Consider the following 15,889-nt stretch of genomic DNA (forward strand, 5'->3'; position numbering starts at 1 on the left):
CAGAGTGTCCGAAAAAGAACTCTTGAATGACTGCAAAGGGTTAAACGAGGTCCACAGATGCAGATGTATGGACCACCAGAGTGCACCCTTTGCCAGATCCAGACAATGTGCCAACTTTTAATTAGATATATAGCACACAAACACACACAGAACTTCCCAAACTTTGTCACTCTGTCACACTTTTTACCAGAGAGCAGAAGTAATCAAAAATATCTAGCTTCTTCATTTTGTTTTGAAATAATGCGCAATACAATATTGCTGAGAAACATTTTAGAAAGCATAAATTGTGCAAATGTAGGTAAATGTGAAGCAAGTTTCCAAGTATGCATTCCAAGGCACCAATATACTGAAATGCCCACAAGGTAAGCCTTGTCACTGGCTTTACGTACCAGACTTAACTGCAAAGTAGGCACATAATCGGCAGATCACGTTCTAGATCACCTGCTTAGGAAAGTACCTGCACTTAGAGGTACCTCCCTTCACATCTTGGAGCCCCAAATGATGGCCGCACACGCGTGGCTTCCAATGACCACCTTGTTGGTGCGTGCTCTGTTCAAAAAAGCAGACGCTAGAACATGTGTCCAACTCACCCAGAGTGATAATCGTCCCTGCGAGTGCAACATTTTGCCCAGACACACACGCAGACGAACACAAGATGAACCGTCATGAAGGGGGAGTTGCAAGGAGCCAAGAGAACAATGGGGGGAAAGAACCAAGCGTGAACAAAACGGAAGAAACAGAGCCACTGAAGTCCCACAGCAGCTACTACAACAAAGTGTGAAGCAACCAGGAACAAGCACAAAACTAGTGTGCCACTAGCAAGCACTATTCTATTAAACCAGAGTAAGACTAAGGTAGCATCAGGGGACAGCCGCAACACACGGAATGAAAGACTACCTACAGAAGCACAAAGCAAAAGCATGGAGGAAAGCAGCATCAAGGATAAGATGCAGATAAAAAGACACTTGTTAACAATATAAGGCATAGCAATGCTGGAAATATTATGAGAAGGAAGACTGCTTTGGTTCCATACACTGTTTTCATACAAAGAACAAATTAGCTCAATGGAAAAAGCTGCCTGTGACAAAAGGAAGAATTGGGAGAGGGAAATCTGTGTGATCTGACTGAAGGAGGTAAGCACAAGAGGATCTGCAATGCGGCACAGCACCAATAATCCACAACTGTTTTCCGAAGATACCCGAAAAATTTTTTGCAGCCAAGAAGCACAGGTCAAAAGTGGATGTGCTGAAAATATAGCTGTAGAAATAAAACAAAAAGCCAAACACAGGATATGATACTTGAACAACTCTGCTTACAGCATTCACAAATAAGAAGCTGCTTCGTAGCAAACGTCCAAAAACATGAACCTAGATCCAAAAACAGAGCATGCAATAAGCATTCCAGGTTATTTCATATCATGCAAACTGCAAAACAGGAGTATAACATGAATAGGCTTCAGTTAGCCTCACTAGGAGCGCCAAAAGCAATATGGCCAGAGTTCCAAGTAGCAGTAACCTATAATAATCACAAAATAATAAAAACAAAGAGTGTACACACATATACACAGACACACACACACACATGCTACTGGACAAAGCAACCAGAGTAAAAGAAGATTCATATAGAGCACTCACTGGCACAGAACATGTGCACATAATCAAGGCATAACAGTGCTTAACATATCATGCATAGTAATATCTTGCAATATGAAAGACAAAACAGTTCAACACACAGTTGACGAAAAGGAAGTGGAGCTCAAGATAAGTTGAACTTACTTTGTGAATCCGATAAAGTCTTCATGATTCGTATTCATGTATGCAAGCTCCACCTCAACCAGCAGAGAGATTTGGTGCTTAGATGTCTGCTCCCGCTCACGCACATGTGAGGTGATAATGCGTTCTGTTTCCTCCCGAAGTCGTGGATAACGACTCATCTACAAGACAAAATGTATCCCAATTACATTATCAGAAAATCAGGCTATTTAAAATGAGATAACAAGCATCAAAAACAAACTAAAGGTCATAGCACAATGTATGTGATCTATATGTTAGTGGTCCACAAACATGTAGCTGTCACTGTCACACACCCCTCAACTCAATCAAAGGTCTTTCAGAGACCCCCTGAATGAGTGAAAGGATCTTTTGACCCACCGAATGAGTTAAATGAAAGTATCTTTTAGCTGTTTCTCAACAGTCATATTTGGTAAACAGAATCTGTGTCAGTCTGAGAAAGACACCATTGTTCAAGAAACCAAGAAACTTGATGTCTACACTAAAAAGAAAGGTGAAGTTTCCTGCTCGCTGGATAAGCGAGAAGCAGTTCCAGAAAACTGGAAGAATGCAAACATACTAATCTACAAAAAGGGAGACGTTAAAGAACTGAAAAATTATAGGCCCATTAGCTTACTCCCAGTATTATATAAAATATTTACCAAAATAATCTCCAACAGAATAAGGTCAACACTGGAAATAAGTCAACCAAGGGATCAAGCTGGCTTCAGGAAGAGATACTCTACAACGGACCACAGCCATGTCAACAATCAGGTTATCGAGAAATCTGCGGAGCACAATAAGCCTCTCAGTATGGCTTTCGTAGATTACGAAAAAGCATTTGATTCAGTAGAGATACCAGCAGTCATAGAGGCATTGCGTAATCATGAAGTACAGACTGCTTACATAAATACCCGGGAAAATATCTACAGAGATTCCACAGCCACCTTAATTCTACACAAACAACGCAAGAAGATACCTAGTAAGAAAATGGTCAGACAAGGATACACAATCTCTCCAATGCTATTCACTGCGTGCTTGAAAGAAGTATTCAAGCTATTAAACTGGGAAGGTTTAGGAGTAAGGATCGACAGCAAATACATCAGCAACCTTCGGTTTGCCGATGACATTGATCTGTTCAGCAACACTGCGGACGAGTTACAACAAATGATTGAGCACCTTAACAGGGCGAGTAAGAGTGGGGTTGAAGATCAATATGCAGAAGACAAAGATAATGATAAATAACCGGGCAAGGGAACAAGAATTCAGGAGCACCAGTGGGCCTCTAGAGTCTGAAGGAGTATGTTTACCTAGGTCAACTAATCACAGGGAACCCTCACCGTGAGAAGGAAATTCTCAGAAGAATAAAAATGGGCTGGATCGCATACGGCAGACATTGCCAGCTCCCGACTGGAAGCTTACCATTACCATTGAAAAGGAAGGTGTACAATCAGTGCATTTTACCAGTGCTCCCATATGGGGCAGAGACTTGGAGACTGACAAAGAAACTTGAGAGCAAATTAAGGACTGTGCAAAGAGCGATGGAACGAAGAATGCTAGGCATAACTTTAAGAGACAGAAAGAGAGCAGTTTGGATCAGAGAGCAAATGGGTATAGACAATATTCTAATAGACATTAAGAGAAAAAAATGGCGCTGGGCAGGTCATGTAAAGCGCAGATTAGATAACCATTGGATCATTAGGGTGACAGAATGGGTACCAAGAGAAGGGAAGTGCAGTAGAGGACGGCAGAAGACTAGGTGGTGCGACGAAATTAGGAAATTTGCGGGTGCTAGTTGGAGTCCGTTGGCACAGGACAGGGGTAATTGGAGATCGCAGGAAGAGGCCTTCATCCTGCAGTGGACATAAAATAGGATGATGATGATGATGATGATGATGATGATGATGATGATTAAGAGTTACGTACTTCCGGAAGAAGCCGACTAGTGTCTGCTCACGATCGGCTGCATACACCCACATAGGAATGAAACTTTGGCCACAATGTTTTTCAGTGGCATAGGCCCGAGGTCTCACTAATTTCTATTAGTTTTGAACACTCAACTACCTCTAACCACGCAAAACTTAAGATCAGACTACACATACACTTGACAGCGCGCGCACGCTCCTGGCCGCTCTTGGCTTGGCAAACATCATTTGGTAATGAGCCATTGATAGCACTTCAAATTTCAGGATGTGGCTACTATCTGTTGGTAAAGCTGATGCAAGGCAAAGCCGGTCCACACCATGTAGCACGGTCGGACTGGAGCACATGAGCGCGAGCACGCACACTCCAGCCCTGCCATACACACTTGTAGTTAGCCACTACAGTTGCATGTAGCTGTATCTGCTGCATAGCATAGCTACCGAGGCTACGACGAGTTGCCGTGACGAGGTCACTCGGCGAGGACAACAGTATGCTCCGATTGGTGTCTGTGGGTGTGGCTGCAGGCAAGAGTACTACACCAGACGCTTGGCGAGCCAGCCCGAGCGCCAACATCTAACGAACAGGTTGTCTGTCTCCCGAGTTGCACACCTTCGAGGTGTGTTGCCATCATGGTCGAAGCTCGTAATGAACGCAAGTCTGAAGTGTGGCATCCATTGCTTAAGGCACAGATATACAGTCGAACCCACTTAGAACAACACCGGTTTTCACAATATATCGGTTAGAACAATGAGAAGTTGCTGCGCCGTCAACTTTTGCACGTTTTCCATGGTGAAATTACCCGCTTACTACAATGCCCCAATGCTGCATCATCGGTTATAACAATAAAGTCTGGCTGCTGGCTGTCTGTGCCGAAAGGAAGCGAAATGCGAAATCCTTGAAAAGAAAAAAGAAAATAAGAAATTCGAGTCACTGCACGATGGCCCACTGCCCCAACAGCCAGCACGCACTCATTTTTTAGCCTTCTCCATGCACCTCTCTCCCGTCGTCCTTCCACCCCTCCGAACACAAATAGGCTGCGCCCATAGCTCTAAGCCGCGCCACCCTCCGAAACACAAATGGATCGCGCTAACTGCGCTGCTCCTAGATTCCTCGCTGGCTCCTCGTTCAGCGCAGTTGCGCAAACAGCTTAATCGCTCATGTTCATTTTTGCTGGTTGTGTCGAAATCTTCCCTAGCTACGTGGTTTCACAGCCTCGTTTGACTCGCTGCCAAAACGGAAGATGGCAGATCCACCTGCTGATCATCGGCAATGCACAACGTTGCCAGTGAAAAGAAAGCGCACAGCTATAGATTTGGAAAACAAGTGCTTCTAACCGATGAGGCGATTGTCGCAAACATGCTTTCATTGGATAGCAATGGCGACGACGGCAGCGATGAAGCAGTAGGGCAGGCTTCCTCAATATTGTCCTCGCAGGAGGCCCGGCAGATGATTTAGTCCTTCCAGGGCGTCATTCTCGCGAGGAACCTTCCGCTGCACTACGTGGAGCACCTGGATGCCTTGGAGAAGGATGTTGGCAAGCTTCACGTAAAGCATCCAAGGCTGACGGACATGGGGTTTTTCTGTGCAAGCCCATGAGAAGTACGTGGCAAGATGCTTGTGACAATCTCGCCTCACCGTTTCTTCAGGATTTTGCAAGCTAACAAGCTGCCATGGCAACCTTCTCACATTTTTAAAAGGCCCCTTTTGGGCCACCAAAGCAATGCCTCGGCAGATCTTGCATATTGCTTGCCGCCCGTGACCCCTCTTTGCAGTTGTTATCGGAGTGCCATTCTTAAACACCGACAGCCGCAGCTTCTTACACGCGATTGGAGAGCAGTTAAACAAGGGAACACAATCAGCAGCCGGATGAAGGAAGGTGGTGGGGAGGGGCACTGACCTCTCCGCCATTTCACATCAGCTCTGCCATCCCCCTATTTTGATTTTTTTCAAGCAACCTGGTCATAACTATCGATTATAACAATGGAATTTTCATGGCACTTGAATTTTGTTATAAGTGAGTTTGACTGTAGTCCAGCGTATCCAACGTGCCAGGCAACGGCCAGCAAACTTGGATAAGTCACGCCGGCAACAGCAGGATGACGAAAGCGCTAACTCAGCACACTCGCTTCAGTGCACCCGAACTGTAGGCCATAGGCCAGCCAGCATGGTGCCAGCCAGCCAAACTAGCGCATGATGCACTCTGGTCTAGTGGCTCTGGCATGAGGTAAGACATGTTCTATTCCCATGCCAGCCACGCCGAAGTGCACCAAGCGCTGTTGGTAATGCTGACTGCACCAAATCTAGATACTGAATTTATGTCAACATAGCGAAGTGCGCAGTGCATGGAGCACGTCCGCATTTTACACCGGATCACAGCCAAAATGCAAGACATGCTCCAGACTGACTATTGCCGGCATATATCTGCACCTTTAACCTGACGTGCATGTTGCTGACGTACTAGCCCAAGTACTAGCCCAAGACAATGTTTACTTCGTGGGGATCGAGGTACCTCCCTATGCCTCATCCCCCAGCTTGCGAGTTGTGCTTAGCTCGATCTCCGGGAACTGCCACCGTAACAGCAACATGGCAGACACGGCTAGTGTGCCGGAGCTAACTTAACGTGCAAACCGTGCTTCTCTCTCCCGGGCTCGAGTCACCACACGAGCAAGTGTGACCGGGACGCGCACTGATTGGCCTCCTGTGTGGCGGCCCCCGGGCGCCTTCTCCACCCGAGCTCTCTTCCGCTGAGAGCTTCATCGCCGCGGCAGATGCTCACAGGCCCACAATGAGTTCACTACATGGGCCCTTTGCTCCTGCGACTCCTCATTGTCGCGCTTGGCGGACCGCTTACCAGTCAGCCCTAGCGCAGCGGGCGCACATACTCGTTTGGTCTTGCGGTGCGCCTTTGCCCGTGAGCGCCATGACTGTCGCACTGTGCTGTATCTTGGGTGATTAAATCCGCGTTTGTTGGCAATGCGACTCTGGAGCCTTCTCTGCACTGCGTCGGAGAGTCAACGAACCCTGCCGTAGCGCCTTTGTGCGTTGCGGAGTGGAGGAGCGTCATGCCCTTTCCTGACCGTCGCTCGTAGGGTGAGCCTTGCACAAACCCATCTTTACACCTTCGACCCTCAGAAATTGTGTGATAGCCACAGAGATAAATGCAAAAGCAAATGTGCTACTCATGTCACTTGACGCAAAAAAACACAGCTGCACATAGCTATCCCATACAGTGCAACACAGCAAAGGCATGAAGCACCCATGGAGGCACAATGAACTCAACCGCAAGTTGAATGATAGCCTAAGAGTTCGGTGCATTGTAGGTGCCAATATCGGAAGTAGTGGCATGCACGTGAACATCGAAATTCAAATTTGAACTACGCACCATGGTGACATTCAGTAGACAGACCGTTGTGGGTCCCGCCCCACTCAGCTGTAGCCTTTGCAGTGTAAGGCATTGCAGTAGGAACGCGAGCACCGCTAAGAGGATCACAGGTGATTTTTGATTCCCTATAACTCCGCCTCTACTAAATGCATTGAAAAGTACTTTTTGCTGCAAAGTATTTCTAAAATAGTCTATTTTAATTTCAGATGCATTTCATTACTTTAATAACATGTGTTTCAGTGGCCCTTTAAGCAGGAGTATCTGTCAGCTAACAATGATTCAAATTTCCATGATAACGTCACACCACAGTGATACTTAGATTAGATACTTCAAAGTAGCAGTGGTAAGTAAACAAACGCACCTTTTCAGCACATCGCCGAATCACATTTCCCAGTTCAGCCACGACAAGATCTACACACTTGATGGAAGGCTCCTTCAACTTGGCAATCTGCTTCTTCACTATAGCCTCAAAGGCCATATCTGGAGTAAACAGCCCGACCCGAATGCCGTGTGTGTTACGAATTGCAAAGGCAATCTCTTTACGTAGCTCTTTCTCATCAAATTCCATCTGAAAAGCAATCGCATGATATCGATAGTAAGCAAATCGTAACTCGAGTCGAATCCAGTTAAAAAAATGAATCAACAAAGAACAGAACTTAGCCAACCCTGCCTACCTTGACAATTTCAAAAGGAAATCTTTCGTGAAACAATCTGTTGATGCGGGCGCCCCCTGAGAGCTCTGATGTGTTGATAGCAGCAGAGCCAGAACCTTCAATGTTCCGTTCAAAGTCTGTCTGAAGCTGCTGAATCATTCTGAAACAGAATTCTTGTAATGTAGCAGGTGCTTTTCTACGAGAACACACGATATAGCAAGGCCAGACCCACTTGTTACAAGCAGATTAGCTCAAGTGAGTCGTAGTCCTCCAGTTCCTTGCAAAATTACCCCGTCATGTGTTACCATTCTTTGGGCCAGTTCACTTTATTTCTATATACAGTTTTATTGTTAGATTCACAAATCCTCTTGCTTAACAGCTTTTTTAGGTGGCTTACAAATAGTAAACTCACTTTTACACATTTATCTCAGGAAAAACGAAGAAAGCACCAGTACGGTTATTGCATAGCCCAAGATGGCACTCAACAAAAATGATTCTGAAGCATTTTTCTTCACTGTTATAAATACATTGAGAGAGCTTTTCAAACACAAGTGAGAATTTTAGAGTACACAGTTATGGGGATTCTGTCACATTATGTATTAAACTGGCCAGATGAAATTTGGCACTTGGTTTGGGGCTGCTTTTGTATATGCAACGCCACTTTGGGCTTGAGTCACCTAGCCACTTAAAAAAAAATTAAATTATGGGGTTTTACGTGCCAAAACCACTTTCTGATTATGAGGCACGCCGTAGTGGGGGACTCCGGAAATTTCGACCACCTGGGGTTCTTTAACATGCACCTAAATCTAAGCACACGGGTGTTTTCGCATTTCGCCCCCATCGAAATGCGGCCGCCGTGGCCGGGATTCAATCCCGCGACCTCGTGCTCACCTAGCCACTTGCTGGCTTTGGTGTGCCTGGTCACCCTGGAGAGAGATGCGTACTACTTCTTAACCCAGTGGGTAACCGAAAAGAGAAAGCCCCAGAGAATTAACATGCAAGATACTGGAACGAGAGTCATGAAGGCAACAATAGCTGCATAGTTAATTTTAAATTATGACAAGTACAAATCTATTTTCCCACACAATGTTTCATAATGTAGAAACTGGAAGGTGAGATGAAACAGTCCAAGAGAACAACAACAAAATGAACAAGTGGCTATTGTGGCTACCATACATATTAGGAATATGTTGGAAGGAGATCCGAAATGGGAGATTCAAAATAGGCAAACAAAAAAATGCTGGCACTGACTGAAGCATAGCCTTGGTTTTGCGGGATGGGTCATCAGGGCGAAAGTTCTTGTACTCTTCCACCTCCTTCTCCATGGAAATGAGTTGCTTTTGCAGCTTGTCCCGAAGACCTGGAAGGGTGTCTCGAATGTGGTTGGTCAGCTGCTGGTTCAGTACCCGTTGGAGGTATGGTGTACCCATGCGATCAGCCATGTGCCTGTACAGCAACAGCAATATCACGGCAGGAATGTCATGTCAGCAGGAGTACTTGCATCACATTTTACACAAATACATATCGCTCTGTGTCATGACATTGTGATAATGATGCCCGGCCCGGTGTTTTGAAACCAACTTTAGTATTAGTATCATCTGAAAATACCTCATAAATATTTCATAACGTTGTCATCCTTTTACATGCGAGAAGCACGCGGTAGAGTTTCTACAACTTTAAAATGCATGTGTAAGAATTCCTTTAAAATATGCACCTACTTGCAAACTGTAGCACAGTTTCTAACAGCCAAGCTCACTAACCAAAGTTGTTAGGTTAAGTTGTTAGGTTACTAGGTTCACATTATTAAAATGCTCAAATTAAATTGTGGGATTTTCCATGCCAAAACCACAATCGGGTTTTGAGGCACACCGTAGTGGGGGACTCTGGAATAATTTGGACCACCTGGTTTCTTTACTTGGGGCCACCTGGCAATCAAACATCGGAATACTTTTTATTCGCGCCAACAAAGGGGGGGGGGGGGGGGGTTCAACTGTTTCAACTTTCGGTGGGACAGGTGGTTGGGGGGGGAGGGGGTTTCGGTCAAACTTTCAGGCAGTGTTTGTTGAGTCCTTTTGCAGGGACCTTGCAGTAGCAGACTTTGCTCACTTCCAAAACTTGTCTGAGTAGCTTTGCTCAAATCATGGTCAAGACTGACGTCCCTTCACTAGCAGCAGGTGTTGGAGGGTTGTGTTGCCCATTGGCTAGTGGAATTCAGTGCTAGTTTATCGCGCCGTGCTAAAAATCATCTCTCACTCTGCGTTGCTATGCGGTATCACGAGTAAATCCAGCATCACCTTAGCAACTCGGTGAAACATGTTTTCCATCGGTGTTTTTCATTTTTCCAACCATAGACCACTGCACGTCCCACCTTTGTTCATTCAGGCATGTAATACTCTCGCATGAGGGCTTAGGGGTAATGTAAATAAAAAAAAATTAAAAAAAGAATGTCCTCTGGAAGACTACGCCTGTAGTGTGGCAAACTCAGCTTCGAGAGCAGCTAAAGCGTCTTCTGCAGATTCGTTGGAATCTCGGGGCAGCAGCTAAGGGAAACTGAATAAAGAAACGAAGACTCGAAAGCGATGCCTATGCAATTAATTTTAGGTTGGCCACGTCCGAATTCTTGAATTGTGTTTCAGAGTTGCGTCGACATCCATAACGCTTCCCCTCGTCGCATTTCCGAAACATTTTCAGTAGAAGAGGCCCAACGTGGTCGCTGACACTAAGGGGTAGGTTGTGTTTGACGAGGAATCCTGTAAACAGGCACTCCACAAGTATGACACTGTCGTAGCAGTTGTTCCGGAGAAAGTTCACTATGTTGTCTTGCTGCTCAGCGGTGCAAACATAGCTTTGATGCTTCGCAGTGGAAATGTGCAGTTTCAAGTCACCTTTGTCACCGTGAGACACGCTGACGTCGCATCCGCATGTTGTACAAAATGCAAAATGTTCTTTTCTTGATGCCAAAAAGCACAACCATTCAGAAGTATAAGATCGCAAAAACTTCTGCAAATACCTTTTCTAGGGCTTTGATAGCGCCATTGCATCAAGCACACGAGGATTCTAGCTTTACATGGTGCACTGCACACACACTGCCTAGCCAACACTAATCAAACACACAAGCAACAGCAACAAGATGCACCATGGAGGAAGGCATGCATGAAATGCAAGGGCTACATTGACTCCAGCTTTGGTCGGCTTACTAGGCACCGTAGTCAGCTGCTTATGCGATGATACCGATGGTGCTAGTGCAACCGTTGTTGGTGATGCTGACGATTACAATGTGGCTGTAGATTTCGCGGTGCCGGTTTCGCAAAAAACATTGCGCGAACAGAGACCACTTTTCGGGAGATATAAGACAGTGATCGTACAAGCGGAAAGTTCAGTAAAAAATCGGGAATCTCCTGGGCGAATCGGAAGGGTTGGCAGGTATGCATACACCTAAATAAAAGTACATGGGTGTACTCGCATTTCACCCCCATCAAAATGCAGCCGCCATGGCTGGGATTCGATCCCACGACCTCGTGGTAGCAGCTGGACAACATAGCCACTAACCAACCACGGCGGGTAAAATGCTCAAATATTTATGGAATTAAATTCTTGGGTTTATCTCAAAGTCCTAATGCAACACACTAGCCAAGATAGACACTGTAGTGGAAGGCTCCGGATTAATTTCAACCACTTGCGATTCTTTAACGACGTGCTCCGTACTAATAACACAGGCATTTTTGCTTTCAGCCTCCATCGGAATGTGGTGGACGTCACTAGGAATCAAGAATTAAACCTGCGGTGCTGTGCTCACCAACAGAATGCCACGACCACCGAATTACAATAGCGGGTAAGGATGCTTAGCACAATACAGAACAGTAGAAAGCAGAACCCAGTCCAAGGCCAGATGCTTAGTGAGCGCCTTTGAAAAAAATTGCACACAATGATTACTTGTAAAGCCAAACGTAGCCTCCACAATGCCATGCAACATAGCCCCACCAGTATGCTTTAACTGACCTGTATGCAGGATGACTAAGGAAAAACTTCCGTTCTGCTTCCATGGCTGCCTTGATGTCTTTCTTGCCTTCTATGTCTTTCTGGCTCCTATTCACTACACCCACGTATCCTGAAAAAGTGGAGACCACAGAATAAGTACGATACTCCTCATTGAAAAACACTCCTGTTTTAATAATAATATATGCCTTTTTACCTCTTCTCAATGGCAGTAACTTGTTTTCTAGAATGTCCCTGGCATCAGTTCCTTCATCCATAAGGTCCAGCTTGGTGATCACACCTATGGTGCGCAGACCTACAATTCAGAAATCCAGCGAATGTGCCAAATGAAATGGTGCAGAAGCAACTTCAGTGAGTACATGTGAAAGAGCCAAAATATGTCAAGCAAAACATGCTGCAACACATGGAACCAGGTTAGTACACATTGCACAGGCACACTACATGTGCTACCTTGGTCAATTATGTCAAATATTTGGTCGAGATATAGATTCCCACCATTTTTTCCACACTTATAGAGTACTTGAATATGCCAGAAAAGAATGCTACATCAATCAGTTATGCATACCTGCACATTGTTCAAAGAGGTTCTGAAAGTTTAACAACATACTCGGCACTATTCTTGAATTGTGCTGGCCTTACTGCAGAAAACTTAAGATATCATAATTCATGAAGGTCTGGCCAAAGTGAACCAGAGATTGGAATATGTGATGGCCTGATAAGTGACACCTTTAGTATAGCCCATCCACCAGATCTTTAAGTTCATTTACATAATTTGACTGTATTCATACCACAAGCATATAAAGTGCATTTGCTGTTTTAAAGTCCACTGTGAGGGTACAAGCACTCGGGAACCCAAATTCCAGACTTCTCCAGCAGCAAAGTTATGGCCTGACCACTACCCACTGGGTCAAGTTTAGAGTGGTCAAATGAGTCCTGGATTTGAAGTGACTCCTCAAACATGTGACGCACGGTCCAAAAAAAGGACAGTAAATGCCGAAATCCCCACCAAAAAAGCAAATAAAACATTTCGCAAACCCTAAGTAATTGTCATTCCCAGATGCATATGGAATTTGTTATGCAACTTAAATGCTTCAAATTTAAGCAGGCAATGATTAATCATGCTTTAAGGTGGAATGGAGGGGAAAATCAGCCAAGTGTGTGTGTGTGTGTGTGTGTGTGTGTGTGTGTGTGTGTGTGTGTGTGTGTGCGTGCGTGCGTGCGCAAACTATGAAGCCATTCCTGGCAAGCACTATTACATATGGTATGTGCTGGCAGCGCACGATTTGGTGGAGGTGCAGGGTACGCTCGCTACAACACTGCGCTGGATCTCCATAGTGGACGCCACATTGGTTCCGTCACGATGTCCTCAAACGACGATGCCCCGTCCACATCCACACAGGCTTCATCACATCTAGTGCTATCGCACCCTCGTGACCTAGGGATTTTCACCGGCACAAATGGCCCCAATGTGGAAGACTAGCTCACCCGGTATGAACATGTCAATGACCATAACAGATGGGACGCAACACATGCTTATCAACACAATCTTCTACCTCCAAGGCATGGTTTGCGTGTGGTATGACGCACACAAAGAAGACCTGACTAGCTAGGAAGTCCGCAAACAAAAGATGCGTGATGTATTTGCAAAACCTGCCGGACGTCAGCAATCAGCCAGACAAGAGCTTGCGACATGGGCTCAGTCGTATTTTCTATATACAGGACATGCTGGCTCTTTGCAAAAAAGCAAGGACAAAGACATGTCAGAATCGGATAAAGTCAGCCATGTGCTAAAGGGAACTGCAAATGGTGCATTCAATTTGCTTTTGTGCAAGGATTGTGCGACAGCCGATGCCATCCTTGCGGTGTGCTGATGCTCCGAACAAGCTAAAAGCCGACGCATTGCTCAGTGATTCGATCACCTGCAAAACACCGCGGCTACTTCCTCCTGCATCGACGCTCCAGCGTTTTGTCAGTTGTCAAGTACACCTACCGTGACAGAGACCATCCGTCAAGAACTAGAGGCTATAACTCCAGCGATCCGTTATTCTTGACCAGTCGACAATGACGTGACGACCCTATCACTCATTCAGTCTGTCGTCCAACAAGAGATTGCCGGCATGGGTCACCCCAGTCAAGGAAGCAGCAGTCCGCTCCCAAATGCTCCAGTGGTCGCTTCAGCTGCACCGAGTCTGCAGTACCCACCAGTGCATTATGAAAACCCAGCTGAATGGCGAACAACAGACGACCGGCCCATCTGTTTCACATGCTGTCGCGTCGGCCACATCTCTCGGTACTGCTGCAGCAGCTGGTACTCATCTCCACGTCCCAATGTCACTTTTGATTGCAGCTCGGCATATAACTCACGCGGCCAATTTTATGCTTCCTCCAATCCTCCAAGTGATGACGTCCCGGCTCCGTCGTATAATCCCAGCCGTTCACCCTCAGCTAAAGCTTGACAATCCCACTCACTGCCTTGTCAACATTCGCCATCTCCATCGTACCCCCGTCGCAACTCAGAAAACTAAATAATGCAGCGCCCGCAGGTGATGCTCCACTGACGACCTGGACCGAACATCCTCTCTTGACCTCTGCTCCTCGACGCAACCGTATCGAAGTTCTCATTGACGGTCTGTCCATAATCGCTGTAATAGACACAGGTGCCCAGATATCCGTAATGAGCTCTGCCCTCTGCCGACGTCTTAAGAAAGTGTTCACACTTGCCGCCTCCCCTGCCGTTCGAGTACTGTTGTGCTCGGACTATGTACTGCCCATATTAACATTGCCGGTCGTGTTACGCCTGTCGTCTTTGGCATCATCAACCGCTGCCCTCATGATCCGATTCTAGGTAGTGACTTTTTGGCACTGCACTCTGTGCTTATCGACTGCTCTTCCGGCGTTCTGCGCTTAGGTCTAACCCAATGTACAGGCGACGATGCCGCAGACGAGCCCCACCTTATATGTGGCAAATTCGTTCGTCTGCCACCCCATCCCGCAACATACGTCTCAATGGTGCCCTACCCTGCTCTCCCTGACAGAGACTAGATGGCACATCCTGTTCTGGACGTTCTCTTAACCCACCATGTTACGCTGCCCAACACCATTGTTACAGTTTAAAATATTCAAGCATGCCTTCCCATTCTGAACTTCAGTTCACTGACGCAAATTCTTCTGCTGGATATTTCCTTAGCGACCCTGCATTCCTTGCAGCACTTTACTGTTTCAGCACTGGCTACTGATCCTCAGCTTGACTTGACTGCTGCACAGTCGACTTGTGAGGACCCATTACGTCGAACCCTGGTTCCACCCTGGTTTCGCATCGCATAAACACAGGCGATGCCCTTCCCATTCACAGGAGACCTTATCGTCTGTCAGCACCGAACAATCCATCATACAAAACGAGGTCGACAAAATGCTTGAGAAGAACATTGTAGAGCCTTCCTCCAGTCCTTGGGCCTCCCCAGTCTTATTGATGAAGAAAAAGGACAACACCTGGAGGTTCTGCATGTATTATTGCCATCTCAACAAGAACACTAAGAAGGACATCTACCCTCTTCCACGGATCGATGACGCGTTAAGACTGTTCGCAGGGTGCCAGTTACTTTTCCTCCATTGACCTCGGCTCTGGGTACTGGTAAATTGCTGTGGACGAACACAATCTCAAGAAAGCAGCCTTCGTTACACCTGATGGCCTCTACCAATTTAAGGTCACGCCGTTCGGGCTCTGCAATGACCTTGCCACCTTCGAACACATGATGGACTCTTCTTCGAGGCCTTATGTGGTCGATATGCCTCTGCTACCTTGACGACATTCTTGTTTATTTGCCCAACTTCGAAAGCCATCTCCATCGCCTCTCCGCTGTTGTTGCCGTTTCCCAAAATGCCAGTCTACAGCACAACTCTGCTAAATGCCATTCCGGGCGCCGTCACATTGAAGTCCTTGGCCACCTTGTCGACACTGCCAGCATGATACAGCCTGATCCTGACAAGGTGCCATGCTGTAAAAGAATTCTCGCTTCCATGCTCGTCAAACGATGCCTGTAGCTTTATAGGACTATGTTCCTACTTTCGACGCTTCATCATTAACTTTGCGGACATCACCTGCTGCTTGACTGGTTTTCTCAAGAACGGCGTTTCTTTTTTGTGGGGACCTGATCAAGCCGTCGCCT

General features: G+C 46.2%; 1 protein-coding gene across 8 annotated transcripts in view; it reads right to left on the minus strand.

The window, feature by feature from the left end:
• The window catches only part of shi (dynamin-1 shibire), a 103,397-nt gene that overhangs the window by 70,530 nt on the left and 16,978 nt on the right, over window positions 1-15,889 (minus strand). For 5 of the 8 annotated variants that reach the window (XM_055063184.2, XM_055063183.2, XM_055063189.2 and 2 more), the window contains exons 5-11: window positions 11,920-12,018; window positions 11,727-11,835; window positions 8,979-9,173; window positions 7,749-7,887; window positions 7,436-7,642; window positions 1,776-1,933; window positions 591-608 (exon numbers count right to left, since the gene is read on the minus strand). In XM_055063184.2, coding sequence (XP_054919159.1) covers window positions 591-608; window positions 1,776-1,933; window positions 7,436-7,642; window positions 7,749-7,887; window positions 8,979-9,173; window positions 11,727-11,835; window positions 11,920-12,018 — 925 coding nt within the window. The remainder of the gene's footprint in view (window positions 1-590; window positions 609-1,775; window positions 1,934-7,435; window positions 7,643-7,748; window positions 7,888-8,978; window positions 9,174-11,726; window positions 11,836-11,919; window positions 12,019-15,889) is intronic. The other 3 variants (XM_055063187.2, XM_055063185.2, XM_055063190.2) reach the window with 1 other exon arrangement.

This window comes from Dermacentor andersoni, chromosome 1, assembly GCF_023375885.2.
Source record: "Dermacentor andersoni chromosome 1, qqDerAnde1_hic_scaffold, whole genome shotgun sequence".
In the NCBI taxonomy this organism is placed as follows: Eukaryota; Metazoa; Arthropoda; class Arachnida; order Ixodida; family Ixodidae; genus Dermacentor; species Dermacentor andersoni.